The sequence below is a fragment of the Ipomoea nil genome, unplaced genomic scaffold (assembly GCF_001879475.1).
Source record: "Ipomoea nil cultivar Tokyo-kokei standard unplaced genomic scaffold, Asagao_1.1 scaffold1952, whole genome shotgun sequence".
NCBI lineage: Eukaryota > Viridiplantae > Streptophyta > Magnoliopsida > Solanales > Convolvulaceae > Ipomoea > Ipomoea nil.
In genome coordinates, this window is record NW_017618380.1 from 735,701 (window position 1) to 750,993 (window position 15,293).

Sequence of the window (15,293 nt, forward strand, 5' to 3'; positions counted from 1 at the left end):
CTTTTATTACTCTGCCATCTAGAGGCACTTTAAGAGCATGGAACCTTCCTGATGGTGAGATGGTGTGGGAGTCATTCCTTGCTGCCTCAAGTCCTTCAAAATAAATTTTATTAGTTCATGTAAATTAATTTTGGCTGGTCAGAAATGCTTTCATATAATAGTTTCTACATGATTTTTTCATTAAGTGCTACCATTAACATTATTTTATTTTCTAAACACTTTGCAGTCAAATTTGAAAGTGTACAGAGACAATTTTATCCTTATTTATAGTGGTCATACTGTTTTAACCACAGAAGGGGAGGTTATTTGCAAATGAAGGGTCTGATGAATAATACGGAGTATCAATTTACATTTGTAACCTCTTGCTTTGCCATTTTTTTTAATGAATTATTATATTGTTGTTTAGACATGAATTTGATATTAAGTACAACATTAACTTTTTTTAGCTATAAAGTAGTATTACTTTTATATTACAAATGACAAATTATATTGTATTTTAGTTTTAATAGTGTTTTTGTTTATAAATATAATTGCATATTAAAATTTTAAATGCTAACATTAGAATTTTAACAAAATAATATTAATTACAAAAATATTAAAAATTAATTCTTTAGTAGAATCGTGACGAAATGTGATTTTAGCGACATAATATTCATTATCATTATGGCGACAAATTTGTGACGGAAAATTTTTGTTACCCAAAACACGACGGAATTTCGTAACGGAGATGAAATTTGCAACAAAAAAATTTAGCGACGTAATCGCGACAACAATTATTTTTGTCGTTATATTTCACGACGGAAATAGGCGATGGAATATGAGTTTCATGACAGAATTTTTTCTCAAGCGATGGCGATGGAAGGAAAACTTTCCATTGCCTAAATCGCGACGGAATCACGACGGATTGATTTCCGTCGCCTACATTACGAATGGAAAATTCTATCGCTTTTTTCGTCACCACCGCTCGCGACGTATTTCTTCTGTCGCGAAATGGAATACGACAAGCCTGGAGGCTACAGAATGAATTCCGTCGCGAAAATGCAAAATTCCGTCGCAAAACGCAATTCGCGATCAAATTTTGCCGTCGTAAATCGCAATTTTTCTTGTAGTGATAACCCTACATTGGAGAGTCCTTGGGAGAATTTAAGAGAGGTTTTGAGGATCATGAGAAACAACCAGCTGCTAGCCAAGCTCAAGAAATTCTCCTTTGCCAAAACAAAAGTGGAATACCTTGGACATATCTTCTCAGAAAAAGGATTGCAGACTGACCCTGCTAAGTTGGTTGTTGTGGCCTCTTGGCCTAAACCAGCTAATATCAAAGAGCTAAGATGATTTTTGGGTCTCACTGGCTACTATAGAAGATTCATCAAGTCCTATGGAACCATTAGCAAACCACTTACCAACATGCTTAAAAAAGATGCTTTCCAGTGGAGTGTTGAGTCTGAAACTGCCTTTGAAAGGTTAAAGGAGGCCCTGTGTACTACCCTAGTCCTTACATTGCCTGATTTTGATAAGGAGTTTGTAGTAGAAGCTGATGATGCTACAAGGGGATGGAGGCTTTGTTGATTCAAGAGGGAAAACCCGTGGCTTATTTCATTAAGGGATTTGGAAACAAGCACTTTTGATTGTCTATTTATGAAAAGGAATATCTGTCTCTCATAAATGTAGTTGATAAGTGGAGGCCTTATTTGCTGGAAAAATATTTCACAATAAGAATTGACCATCAAGGCCTTAAGTTCTTATTGGAACAAAAGATCACAACAGCTATGCAATAGAAGTGGGTTAACCAAATTGTTGGGACTGAACTATACTATACAGTATAAGAAGGGAGTGGAAAACTGTGTGGCTGATGCTTTGTCTAAAAAAGGAAACTTGGACCAAGCTAAGCTATGAGCTGTTTCAACAGCCATACCACTTTGGATAGAGGAGATAATAACAAGCTATGAAGGTGATGACTTGGCCTCCAAAATTCTTATTGTGAACCTGGTTGCACCAGAAGAAGGTTCTCTATTTACTGCAACAGAAGAGCTGATTAAGTACAAAGGGAGGCTATACATTGGGAACAAAGGGTATCTGAGAAGCAGGTTGTTGGTCCAGATGCACTATTCTCCCATAGGGGGGCATTCTGGACAGGAAGTAACATGCCATAGGCTTAAGTAACTTTTCTATTGGAAGGGAATGAAGAGGGAAGTAATTCAGGCAGTCAAGACTTGTGACATTTGTCAGAGGTGTAAGGAGGAAACTGTAGCTTATCTTGGGCTGCTACAACCTTTGAAAATTCCTGAGCAAGCTTGACAAAGCATTTCAATGGATTTCATTGAAGGCCTACCTAGGTCCCAAGGGAAGGAAGTCATTATGGTAGTGGTGGACAGATTCACCAAATACAGCCACTTCTTAGCTCTATCTCATCCCTACACAGCTGAAAAAGTGGCTGATTTGTTCATGGAACACATGACATTGTGAGTGACAGGGATAAAGTCTTTGTAAGCAAATTTTGGAAATCAATTTTCAAACAGTTGCAAGTGAGCTTGAATATGTCTTCTGCCTACCATCTCCAAACTAATGGGCAAACAGAGAGAGTGAATATGTGTGTGGAAACCTATTTATGGTGCATGGTCTTCCATAAACCCAAGACTTGGATCAAGTGGGTACATCTAGCTTTGCACTGGTATAACACCAATTTCCACACCTCCTTGCAGTGCTCACCCTTCCAGGCACTCTATGGTTATTTGCCTCCCACTTTAACTTTTAATGTGGTCACGGAAGGGGAGGGCAGTGATTAGTTTAAGGAAAGGGATACAATGGTGGCTATTGTCAAAGAAAATCTCCAAAAGGCCCAGGCTAGAATGAACCAACAAGCTGATAGACATAGAAGTGAAAGGAGCTTTGAAGTGGGAGATTGGGTTTGTCTCAAGATACAACCTTACAAGCAGATTTATGTGGCTGTCAAGGCTAATATCAAGCTCACCTCCAGGTTTTATGGCCCTTTTAAGGTGATTGGGAAGGTGGGGATAAGGTGGCATATAAGCTGGAACTTCTTAAGGGAGTTGCTATACACCCAGTCTTCCATGTTTCCTAGCTGAAAAAGAGAGTGGGTGAGGGGATTGTACCACAAGCAGAATTGCCTACCACTGATCCTGAGGGCATGGTTCTTACCCACCCTGTGGCAGCTTTGGGCAAGAGACTAATCAAAAGGAACAATGCAACAGTAATCCAGATCTTGGTCCAATGGGCAAACTTACCTTGTGAAGCAGCTACCTGGGAGGACTATCATCACATAATTAGGCAATTCCCCACCTTTGATCCTTGGAGACAAGGATCCACTGGAGGAGAAGGCAATGTGATGACCTTGGCAAGTGGATTGATTAGGAAATCACATTTGGGGAATGAAATGATTTTAGAGAAAAATGAAAGTCAGGGGCTGAGTGGAATAACAGACAAAAATGACGAAACAAAGTCGTAGGAAGAGAAGAAGTTGTTGGCAGTTGAAACTAACCTGAACGACGTCGCATGAAGCTTGACAGTTGGGGGCAGTTTGCGAAGGGTCCGACGACGTCGTTTCACATTTGATGAACTGAGCTGTGTATCAGTAGATTCTAGAAGCTGTTGAGGCAACATTCTCCTGCAAAAATAACAAACATTGTCCTTATATACTTTGTATTTTTGTCTTTTTGGATTATGTTTTTTTGGTTATTAAATGAATTTCACTTTCTCTCTCTTCTGAATTCTCTCCCAACACTCTCTCTTCTTCTTTGATTTTTCTTCCCCCTTTTCTGCTAAACCCTGCTAAGGCTGTTTGGTTCACGGAATAAATTTGGTGGGAATAGGAATGATATTCCATAGGGAATGGAATAGTTAAGCAATAGAATAGGAATTGTACTCTGTTGTTTGGTTCGCTGAAGAAATAGACTTTGGGAATTGTATTCCAACGTTTGGTTGGTTAAGGAATAGAAATGGAATATATGTTTAAAAGACATAAATGCCCTTGCACAAAATATATTATTATTATTATTATTATTATTATTATTATTATTGTTATTATTATTATTATTATTATTATTATTATTATTATTATTATTATTATTATTATTATTATTATTATTATTATTATTATTATTATTATTGATCACTGCCGAATCAGATCATTAGTATCTAGTATCACCATTAAACTAAACCTTACCATCTATATTTACAGGTTCACGCCATTTTCAACGATTCATATATATATATTATATCAACACACATCTATCAAAAAAATATATAAATATTTATGAAAAAAAAAAACTAAAATATAAATAAACTGTGTAGTGTGTGTGTGTGTGTGTGTGTATATATATATATATATATATATATATATATATATATATATGTGTGTGTGTGTGTGTGTGTGTGTGTGTGTGTGTGTGTGTGTGTGTATATATATACACACACACACACACACACACACACACACACACACACACACACACACACACACACACACACACACACACACACACACACACACATACATACATATATATATATATATATATATATATATATATATATATATATATATATATATATATATATATATATATATATATAGGGACGCACTCAGGTGCGAATAAGTGCCCAGGAAGGAAATGCGAACGAATCAGCGCGTGACACGTGTCCAGATCTAATAACTTAAAAAAAACGCGGTGGCATTTTCGTAAATAATTGAACATCAAAGTGCAAGTAAAATCTCTTATAAGTGCACCTATTTTCACCTATAAGTGCATGTAATTTTGCCTTGTTAGCATTCACTTTCCGCAACCATTCATGCACCTGGGTGTGCTTATAACTATATGTGCAACTATTTATAACTATAGGTGCAACTACTTATAACTATATGTGCACCTACTTTCACCTATAAGTGAATGTAATTTTGTCTTGTTAACATTCATTGATCTGAGTTCAGCGGGTAGTAATACTCCTGAAAACCACTCGCAAACATTCATACACCTAGATGCAACTACTTATACCTATGTGTGCAACTACTTAGAACAATAGGTGCAACTACTTAGAACTATAAGTGCAACTAAGTATTGATGCTCAGTGTAAATTTTTACTTGCACCTATAATACATTTTACATGCACTTGTAATACATTTTACTTGCACTTCAATGTTCAATTATTTACGAAAATGCCACCGCGTTTTTTAAAAAAATCAGTGTTTCTCATCCATTAGATCTGGACACGTGGACGAACAGAATCCATTCCTATTTCGCGCCTGGGCGAGCCGTTCGCACCCGAGTGCAACTCTATATATATATGTATGTATATATATATATATATATATATATATATATATATATATATATATATATATATATATATATATATATATATATATATATATATATATATATATATATATATATATATATATATATAGAATAATTTTCCGGTGCACTCCATTCTTAAAGTGTGAACAGTGTGCACTCATCTTAGCCGTTCGTTGTTAGATGATCAATGATCACGGGTGAGGATGCATGGGCCTGTGTGCACCGCGATTTAGCGGTGCAGCTTCGCTCTTGACAATTGCGGGGACGTTTTTGGTATTACCCTATTCGTTCGGCATTGGGCGTAATCAGGGGTTACAGTTCTAAATAATAGGTTTTCAAAAAAAAAAAAAAAGAATATTCTAAATAACAATATCGTCTGCGACTTCTATTAGTTCAATTCGTCTCTCTGTTCCTTTCGCTATTGCAGGTTGATTTTCGGAAATTCGTCTCTCCGTTCCTTTCGCTATTGCAGGTTGATCTTCGGAAGCTCATGGCGCGTTCAAGTGGATATTGCCGGTTGAAGGGGGGTAGGCCTGGGCGTCCGTTCACGCCAGCAACACTGCCGGTAGCTATTTCGCATAGTGTTGCAGTTCGGACCCGGACCTTCAAGCGGCGGGCAGGCGACCGTCCTTTGCGTTCGACGGCTCGTGGGGTCTGCGATCGTCCGGCGTACGGGGTAGTGGCGAGGGTTGCTGCAAGGAGGCCGGCGGCGCAGTGGGGTTAGTTCCGATTCCCTTGCGGTGTTTTATTTATTTATTTATTTATTTATTTTTTTTCCTTTTTGGGTCAGTGGATTTGTGTGTGGGCGCATAATTGGGTATTTGTGTTGTATGCTGGTGTGTTTTAGCTAGGTAGGGTTCGATGTCAAATTTCCAGGGTGCGTGGGAGGTTGTTTGTGCAGAAGTGTTGGTGGGGAATTGAGCTCCTTCATTGGAATTGTGGGGTTGGCGTGGTCAAGTTAGTTGGGGTTGGAGGTACTCGCACTTTGATCACTTGAAGCTGTTACTATGTTGTTGCCTTCAGAGAACCAGTTTATGGCCATCACTAAAATATGACAAGATTGCTCTGCAATGTTATATCAAAGTCTCGTGCTGAGATCTGGTTATTCATATTTAGCAATAGTATTTAATGCTTGAGTTATGTGAATATTCATTTAAGGAAGTTGGTTTAATTGATAGATTGAGTTAACATCACAATAAATCATTTAAGACAGTGCAAACTGCAGTGTGTGTTTCCATGTTAGCACTCTGGTGCAGGTTGCTTGTTTCATTTTTCTTGTTTAATCAATTATTGGCCATCTTTAGCTGAGATCTGGCTATGCATATGTGGCAATATAATAGTATTTAATGCTAGAGTTATGTGCTATGGCATTATCTGTCCATTTAAGATAGTGCAAGCTATATAATCATCATGTAATGTTCCATTCCAACAGTTAACCCATTATTATACACTTCCATTTTTTGTTACCGACTTTCTTGAATGAATATTCACATGCAATCAGATATTAGACAATAAGGAGGGTGTGGTTTAAATATCATAGAGTAAGGAGGGAGAGCATTGTGGCACTGGAATCAATTAAATGGGAAAACTAAACAAGCATCTGAACATTACAGACTTGGGTTTACCTGCATTCTCTAATGGGGTACAAATAATACAAGTAATAAAATCACATGATTTAAGCTTCTCCCTGCGTTTGTTTCTTTGGTTTGTCTCAGGACGGGATGCACAAGGTGAGGACAGAAGTGGGTCTAGTGAGGACTTCTACACCCCACCACGGGTCCTCGAGGATGTGGAGTACGAAGGATCACCACGTGCTGAGCCTACGCACGCGGATTGCCAATTTCCCCAAATCAACACGCGGGGGATGCCTAAGGAACTCGTGCGGGTTGTCGGGTCGCTAACACCACGGCAGAGGCAGGATGTCATCAGCATTGGAATGGGGAGCCTATTGGGGTTGCAAATCAAGGAGTTACCACTTCGCCTTGGCTATTGGTTGGTCTCTTGTTTTAACCTCGGAAGTGGAATTGGACTTGGGCAATGGGAGATACATCAAAATTACCAAGGAGGACGTTGTAGCTATATTGGGACTTCCAAATGGTACGATACCGATCACGGAGCGTGATCCGCAAGTTGTCAGTCCTGACCTGGACCAATGGAGGACCGAGGTGAAGCAACAAAGAGGGAGGGTCACAATCAAGGCGTTGAGCACATTGCTTCTAGGTCTCAAAGATGGTGGGGTTTGGTTTAAACGACATTTTAGTGTCGTCGCTTTAAGCACCCTTATTTCAAGCACCCCCAATGGGTATGTAAACCAGAAGATTATGCACATGTTTAGCGACGTAACCAAGATCAAAGAGCTAGATTGGTGCGGGTATCTTTTGCACTCGTTGGGTAGCACCCATGCTAGTTGGTCTGAAAACACCTCTCGCAAATTCACGGGACCATTGCTCTTTCTAACTGTAAGTTTGATTTTGTGTTATGATGTATGATGAAAATTTACTTGTTAATTATCATTTGCTAATGTGTGGGGTAATCTTCTTTGTGCAGCTCTTGTATGTTGATAGGGTGGTGGTTACTGCACGGGATGTGTCGAGGACAATCCCAGTGTTGGACGGGTGGACCACGGAGCAAATAAAAGCACGGGAGTGCCGGGAGGTTGGTGCAGGGGCGTTTGGCAACGGCCAGGTGGTAGCACCTCTGCGTGCATCCAGCTTTCCAACGACCATGAGATCAGCCAGGACAAGGCCATGGGTAGTCCAGCCACCAGAACAACGGTATGCACTCGGTGCCCCCTGCCGAGCCCCCGGTGGCACACATCACGGTATGACAGGAATATTCTTCCCATCAAGTTGTATTTTATGTTGTCAAACATTTACTTGATAGATTAAGGTCACGTTTGCTATAGGGATTTGACGAACAGTTTGCAACCATTACCGGAGACCTGCTCTCCATTGCTTCACGAGTTGTTGATATGGTACAGCACCACCCCAATCTAGCCCATGACCACTACGATTTTGATCGGGTTGTTGCTGCAATGGATTTGTTGCACGGAATAATTCAGAATCCTAAGCCTAGAGAGATACCTCAACCCCCCGCCTCGTCGCCAGTTCACAACGACGAAGCCATGTGGCATGACCCTGAATTCTTCAAGGAGTTGGACCGATTGGAGTTGGAGGCGATGAAGTCTATCGGGGGGGTCGATGCCCCTAGTTTTAGCCTAGGGATGACACAGGAGTTGGCTACACAAAATCTGGAAAAGAATAGGGCGCTACCGCCGGGTGTTGGCACACCGTCTCATCAGGTTTGTGTCTAAACTTCCTCATTGTCGTGCGCTATTATGTTAACTTATGTGTATGACGAAATCTGGTGCTAGGTACCTCTCCAGATGCAGCAGATGGGACCTGGGTTGCAGCCATCCCCCCAATGTGTGGGCCTGGGGAGGCGGGATGTGGCAGAACGCAAAGGGAGGGGTCCGATTGTCCAGGGAGAATATCCGCTTGGCATGTTTATTAGCACCACCAACGGTTACCCTACCATTCCTCTTCCACACATATATGCTGTCTGGGTGTGGGTGTTTGGCTGCCCGCATTATGACTGGTAAGTGGGGTTGTTGGAGTAAAAGTGCAGTGCATTACATGCATGTAATTTAAATACCATTATGAGAGGGAAAGGTAGGTAGCTTAGATAGCTAATTTAACACTAAATAAAAGAAACAAAAGCCAGAACCATTCTAATGGAACCAAAATGCCCATTCCACATTTTCATGTATATTATTATCTGCTCCATTTTCAAACCTTTTAACCCTTCAACCGTGAGTTTCCCCAGTACTGCAGCGTAGTGCATATGAAGCCTGCTCAACATTTTAATCTACCAGACTGCCCAACTGATAACTATGAGCTAATTTTCTATATAAGCTAATTTTCTATCATTGGAACCACTCATTCATTTCTTTTGAAACTAACATTTTGGGTTATCTTTGTAGCAATGAGGTGCTATTCCAACATAGCAAGCGGAAAGCAAGATGGTCAGATTTCAAAACGTTGAGGGAAAGGACTAACGTGGTAAAGACAGTAGTGGATGCATGGTGCAGCGTGCTCAATCTCAGGGAGAAAACGAAGGGGGGGGGGGGGGGAGGAACCCTCCCGCATCTTTTTCTCGACTAGTACCACGGTGAATATCTTCAACCCTATCGCACGACCTACATAAACTACCGGTGTTTAACATATCTCTTTGCAGATTGGCACTGTCGTGTCCATTTCCTCCAGCCAAGATGAGAGGGTTATGTGGTTTACAAGGCGACTAGATGAGGAACTCAAGACTACAAACCATGTAGGGACGGCGACTATAGATATGGTAACCATTCGAAAACTTTTAAATAATTTTACAGAACGTTGTATATCATGGAAAAACCAATAACTAACGCAGTCATGGTGTGGTTGTCTAGTTTATTTTCCCAATAATGCATGGGGGCCGATTCTACATGATGAGCATCAGTTTCAAACACTCTAGGTTTTATATTATCGACAGCTAGTCCATCAACAAAACAAACAAAGAGTTGTATGACGGAGCACCGCAAGAGTTGGTACGTGACTAACCAAATGAATTTTCCAAAATGATGGAATATAATGAACCTACTAAGTGCTTGGATTTTGATATTATCCATATTGTTTTTGGGCAGATTGACCTACTAAGCACGTACTTAGATAGCAAACAACAAACGCTTCGTGCATTCCGGCTAGAAAGCATGAAACCAAAAAGGATGCAGATGCCGTGGAGAGACACTACATCTACCCTCGACTCTGCGGTGTTTACAATGCGGCACATGGAATCATACACTGGTCAAAAGTGCGCAAATTGGGATTGTGGATTGCGTCGAGGAAATAGCCAACAACTTCTAGATCTACGGAAGCGTTTCATGCACAACATACTTTTTTGTGAGGTCAATGAACACATGGAGAATATAGCCTCTCGTGTCGGCGAATATGATATCCAGAGGTTGGCACAACTCTAGTATTGAGTGCGGCTAACAGTGCAGAAACAAACAGACGGTACTTCGACCAGGGCGACATTAGTTAGTACAGTTTTTAATGCTAAATTGGTTCATTAGCTAGTACAGTGTTTTATTGGAAAACGGGTGCATTTCGTTACGGACACCTACGGTTTAGTCGTATGTAGGGGTTATTTATCTTACTATTTGAGTGCAATAAGGATGTGAATCATTTGCTTTTTGTTTCATCTTTCGGTTGCAGCATAAATTTTGGGTTGTGCAATGATTAATTGCTCATTAATTGAAAGTATGGGGTTGCTCTAAGTCCTAGAAATAATTTCTACTAGTTGCGCTCAGAATGGTCGTGCTTAAAGTGAGTCTTAGTATATCTTAATTTGGGGTGTAATGTTCTGCACTTCATGCAAACTCTGAAGTGTTCAGGTAAGGGTTATGGATATCCATTTTATCATGGCAGATTGTAGAATATGAAGGGAAGGATGCCTACTCAGTGCTCGGCAATGCACATCCAAACACGATAAACATATATGCTTTACCAGTGATAACTATTAGCAATAAGCAACCTTTGTTTAGGCTAGTTACATAATTAAAAAGCTTTTGAGCTATAGGCGTGCAATCTGCATTTAACGGGCTCTTAAATAATAAAAGTTCCAAAGCAACAGGGACATGTGTTATGACTAACTAAACCAAATGAAAATTGTTATAAACCAATTAAAATAAAATAAAAACATACAGTCTGCTAGCAAACGAATTAAACTAAACTAAAAACACACAGCCTGCTTCGTGCATTCCAGCTATCAAGCTAATTAAACTAAAATAAAACAAGCATGTTCGGTGTTCGGTACCATGGGTTATGACTAACTAAACCATATTGCACCTGGAAGGACAACTACGAGCATTATGACGGGCATACTCACCGCACAACCCACACTTTCGGCCAACTTTAGCACTGTTCTCTATGGCTATCTCGCGGTTGCTTTTAAGACGCTTCCCACTACCTTTGTTCTTAGCTTGGGCCGGGGGTTTAATGGTTATTGATTGCGGTGGCTGTACCCCACATAATGCCGCGATCGCAGCACTGTTACCCTTTGCGGTGCCGGTGTTTGTACCGTCGCATGCAAATTCCTTGCTCAATTCTTTCAATACCTGCACCATTCGGGCTTGACGCGCCGTGCTCTCACCCACCAGCCCTACACACGTGTTGATCTTAGACCATAATTCTGTTGCTCTTGTTTGTGGGACGTGTTCGTTGGGATGTCGCCCTCGACAAGCACCGCAACTCAGGTGTTTGCGCCAACGATCCATGATGTACTGGGATGGTAACTGCTCTAGATGTGCTCCTTTGAACACCAAGAACATATGCCGGCAAATCAACCCCATTCGTTGGAACATCTTGCAACTGCAAAAAGCAATACACCCATCCGGCTTGTAGTGTACAGTGTACGTGGTGGTGGAATCACCCGTAATGTCATAATAAATGTCCGTACCATCCTTACGGATATCCACAACTTCGCAATAGAAACAGGCAGCATCAATCTCTGGTTGCGTATCATAGAAAATAGCGAGTGTGAACAATTTTGCGATGTCCCGCTCTAACGCCAAAGGGGTTTTAAACTCGGGCAAGTACCCCTCGCATTGGGCATCTAATTTAGCTTGCTTGTGGCCCTGAGTCTCAAGGACACTCTCGAACTGAATGTAAAACTGAACCAAACTAGAATGGGGGCGGGTGAACTTCCCATAAACGCTGTTCTGTGCCTCAGACCGGGATGTGGTGCGTACCAACCCACTCATTGGCAAATCAGAGAAAAATGCAGGGATCCAATGCTCTCGTTCTGCAAACAACTTACGAAACCAACGGTGCTCAGACAAGTTGTATTCTTCCATTAGCAGCTGCCATTGCACTTCGAAATCACTGCTGGAGATCCTTTCATTCCAAACAATATCATTCAAACTCTTGCGGAACACCTCATTCTTTGCTAACTCAGGCCCGACTTTTTCACTAACCTTTGTCATAATGTGCCACATACAATAACGGTGGCGACACTCAGGTATAATTTGGTCCATAGCAATCTTCATAGCTGGGTCCTGATCGGTGACAGCACATAAAGGGGGCTTCCCCATTGCACCAATGAATCTCTCTAGCAGCCAACTGTACGATTCCACATCTTCTTTAGTGATTAACCCGGCGGCGAAAGTAATGCAGCGCTTGTGGTTGTCCACTCCAGTAAATGGCACAAACACCAAACTATATCTGCATCACATAAGAACAATTAATAGTTAAGATATCGAAAAAAAAGTACTACCAACTAATAGTGAATTTGATTGCTGTGCATTACCGTTATTATAATGTTGGCTTTTCCCCTTATTAATCAGTTAGTGAACAGTATGAATCTTCAAACAATTTTGTTAAATGGCATCAAACATGTGAACTGTAACTTTTATTTTTTATTTTTTTGGATTAGGCACCAGCAACCTATTCACATAAACCTTATATGTATGCCATGTCTACACCCGAGGACATAATTCCAAAAAAAAAAAAAAACACATAACAAAAGGGGAGATCGGTTACTACAGCCTTTAATGAAAGTAACTACATACCTGTTCGTGCTGTACGTGGCGTCGAACGAGATCACATCACCGTAACAAGAAAAACTCCCCCTACCAATAGGGTCCGCCCAAAAGAGTCGTGCAAGCCGATTTTCTTCATCGAGGTGGTAATCGAAAAAGAACCTGTCGCAGACTTCACGCTTTGTTTTGAACCTTTCGATAATCATCTCACCGTCAACCACATCAACATACGATTGCAAGTCCCGTTTAAAATTATGGAACTCCATGTCCGTTGCACCAACATTCTCATACGAACCGGCCACCTCCTTACATAACCTAAACCCGGTGGAATAACCAATGTTAGCCTTAATGCAATTTGCTAGAAATGCTTGTTGGGCCACACTAAGCTTCCGGTTGCCCCGCAAAAATAATTTAGCACCCTCGGAGCACATACTATGGTTGTGTTCCTCAACAAATGTAGACACCGTAAACTCCCCATTACTCTCTTTCTTAAATCCAAGCTTTGCGCGGCACCCCACTCTGTTAGAGGTCCGTCTCCGTCGTTTCTTGTTGCTACCATTGCCGATATTTAGTTCTATTATGGGTTTGCTACTTCCACCTCGTTTGGCCCCTTGTCTGTTACATACTAAATGACGGGAAATAATTTCACCACCACGATCCCTCTTAATAGAACTATGCCGGATGTCAAATCCACCTACTCGTCCGTAGGTTTTGAAGAATTGGATTCCTTCGTCTAGGGAGGTAAAACGCTGACCGACTGTTGGCACCAGGCCAGCGTCCACATTTGGCTTCCAGTATTGTTTAATCGCAGTTTTAAATCTCGTCGTGCTGTGCGTTTCATCCCCAGTACCTAAATCCTCGGCAAGTAACACTGCAGTGGGTGCACGAGAACATTGTTAGCCAATATATATTCAAGGTTGAGCATGTATTAAGGAGTATCAAGCATCGGAGTGCACTGTAGGAATACAACAACATAGTTAAAGCTTCAGGAGATCAAAGTGCAAGTACCTCTTCTATGGTTTTTTTGGTTCGTCATCTTAAAATATGTTTCACAATGAGGTTTCTTTCGTATACAGTAAGTAATGTTTCCCTAAGAGCACAAAAATTATGGTTTATGATTACTAATGATGTACATGAATGTTATAAAAACAATGCATAAAGGTTTTGCATTACAACTAGTTTGAATGTTATCACTTATTTCACTGTACCACACACGGAATTGGTTACTAGTATTAATAACTAAAAACACACGTATAGTATTAAACAAGGGGAGAAAAAGGGTTACTGATTCAAGAAAAAATCAATAATTATGAAGGAAATTTATGCATCCAATGAGTCTGTAATCAATATGGCGGCACAACAACCAAAAAAAAAAAAAAAAAACCAACGAAAAAAAAGTGGGGAGACGGGGAACGGAACCTGTAGCCGGATGCTCTGCCGCGTCCGCTGCCGGAAGTTCTTCACCGTGCGTAACCATCGTCATCATCGGTTGGAGTCAGGGAGAATAGGTACGTTAAAACAAGGAATCCAGTGTAAGGAGTAGTATTCAAGTCCAATGCAATTTTAAATATAGAAAGAATTACCGCAACTGCCCCGCGAGCAACATGTGTGCCAGTGCGTCGTAAGAGGATGTACGTTTATTTAGGACAGTTGGATGCACGAAATTAACGTACCGGATGAGTGCACACGTTCACACTTTAAGAATGGAGTGCACCTGAAAATTAGCCTATATATATACACACACACACACACACACATATATATATATATATATATATATATATATATATATATATATATATATATATATATATATACACACACACACACACACACACACACACACACACACACATATATATATATATATATATATATATATATATATATATATATATATATATATATATATATATTTTAGCCTGAATATTCTCAATATAAATTATTTTACTTTGAAATTGAAATAAACTAATTTATAAACCATAATATTACCTAAACTTTAGCCCAAATTATATACTCTAGATATAAATTAATAAAAACAAATATGAATTTTTGGAAAAAAAAACCCTAACTATATATATGTATTTATTTTTATTTATTTTTTTGTTTTGGTTCATCTTCAACCTCCTCCTTCATCTCTCACTCTTTTTCGTTCGATCTAGCAGACGGCAACAAGGGAAGCTCCGACGCAGCCACCACCCTCCATCTATCTACCTTCTTCCCTCTCTTGCTTCCTCAGTCAGCGGCGGCCATGGTGGAGCTCTGGTGACGGCAGATAGAGACAGCAGGGAGTAGATCGACGAAGCTCGAAGGCGGTTGACCTTTTTCCGGCGTGCACTTGGACGTCGAGTAGCAGCAGATCCGATGGATGGCAGCATATCTGGATCAAGTCCTCCTCTCCGGTGATT

General features: G+C 40.4%; 2 protein-coding genes and 1 long non-coding RNA gene across 3 annotated transcripts; 2 read left to right on the forward strand and 1 right to left on the reverse strand.

Annotated features, from left to right (window-relative positions):
* Positions 1 to 990: 990 nt before the first annotated feature.
* Positions 991 to 1,566, forward strand: LOC109146927 (uncharacterized mitochondrial protein AtMg00860-like). Its single transcript, XM_019294578.1, has 2 exons — positions 991 to 1,277; positions 1,359 to 1,566. Exons 1-2 carry the CDS (start codon positions 991 to 993, stop codon positions 1,564 to 1,566), a joined length of 495 nt encoding a protein of 164 aa, XP_019150123.1.
* A 3,864-nt stretch (positions 1,567 to 5,430) lies between these two features.
* LOC109146942 lies at positions 5,431 to 6,395 on the forward strand. The gene is made up of 2 exons (XR_002048531.1): positions 5,431 to 5,643; positions 5,740 to 6,395. It is a non-coding gene; the product is annotated as an uncharacterized LOC109146942 (long non-coding RNA).
* Positions 6,396 to 11,178: 4,783 nt separating this feature from the next.
* Positions 11,179 to 15,263, reverse strand: LOC109146929 (protein FAR1-RELATED SEQUENCE 5-like). Its single transcript, XM_019294579.1, has 3 exons — positions 15,100 to 15,263; positions 12,916 to 13,500; positions 11,179 to 12,568 (listed from the first exon to the last, which is right to left on the reverse strand). The coding sequence occupies exons 1-3, from the start codon at positions 15,261 to 15,263 to the stop codon at positions 11,179 to 11,181; spliced, it is 2,139 nt and encodes a 712-aa protein (XP_019150124.1).
* Between the last annotated feature and the right edge of the window lie 30 nt (positions 15,264 to 15,293).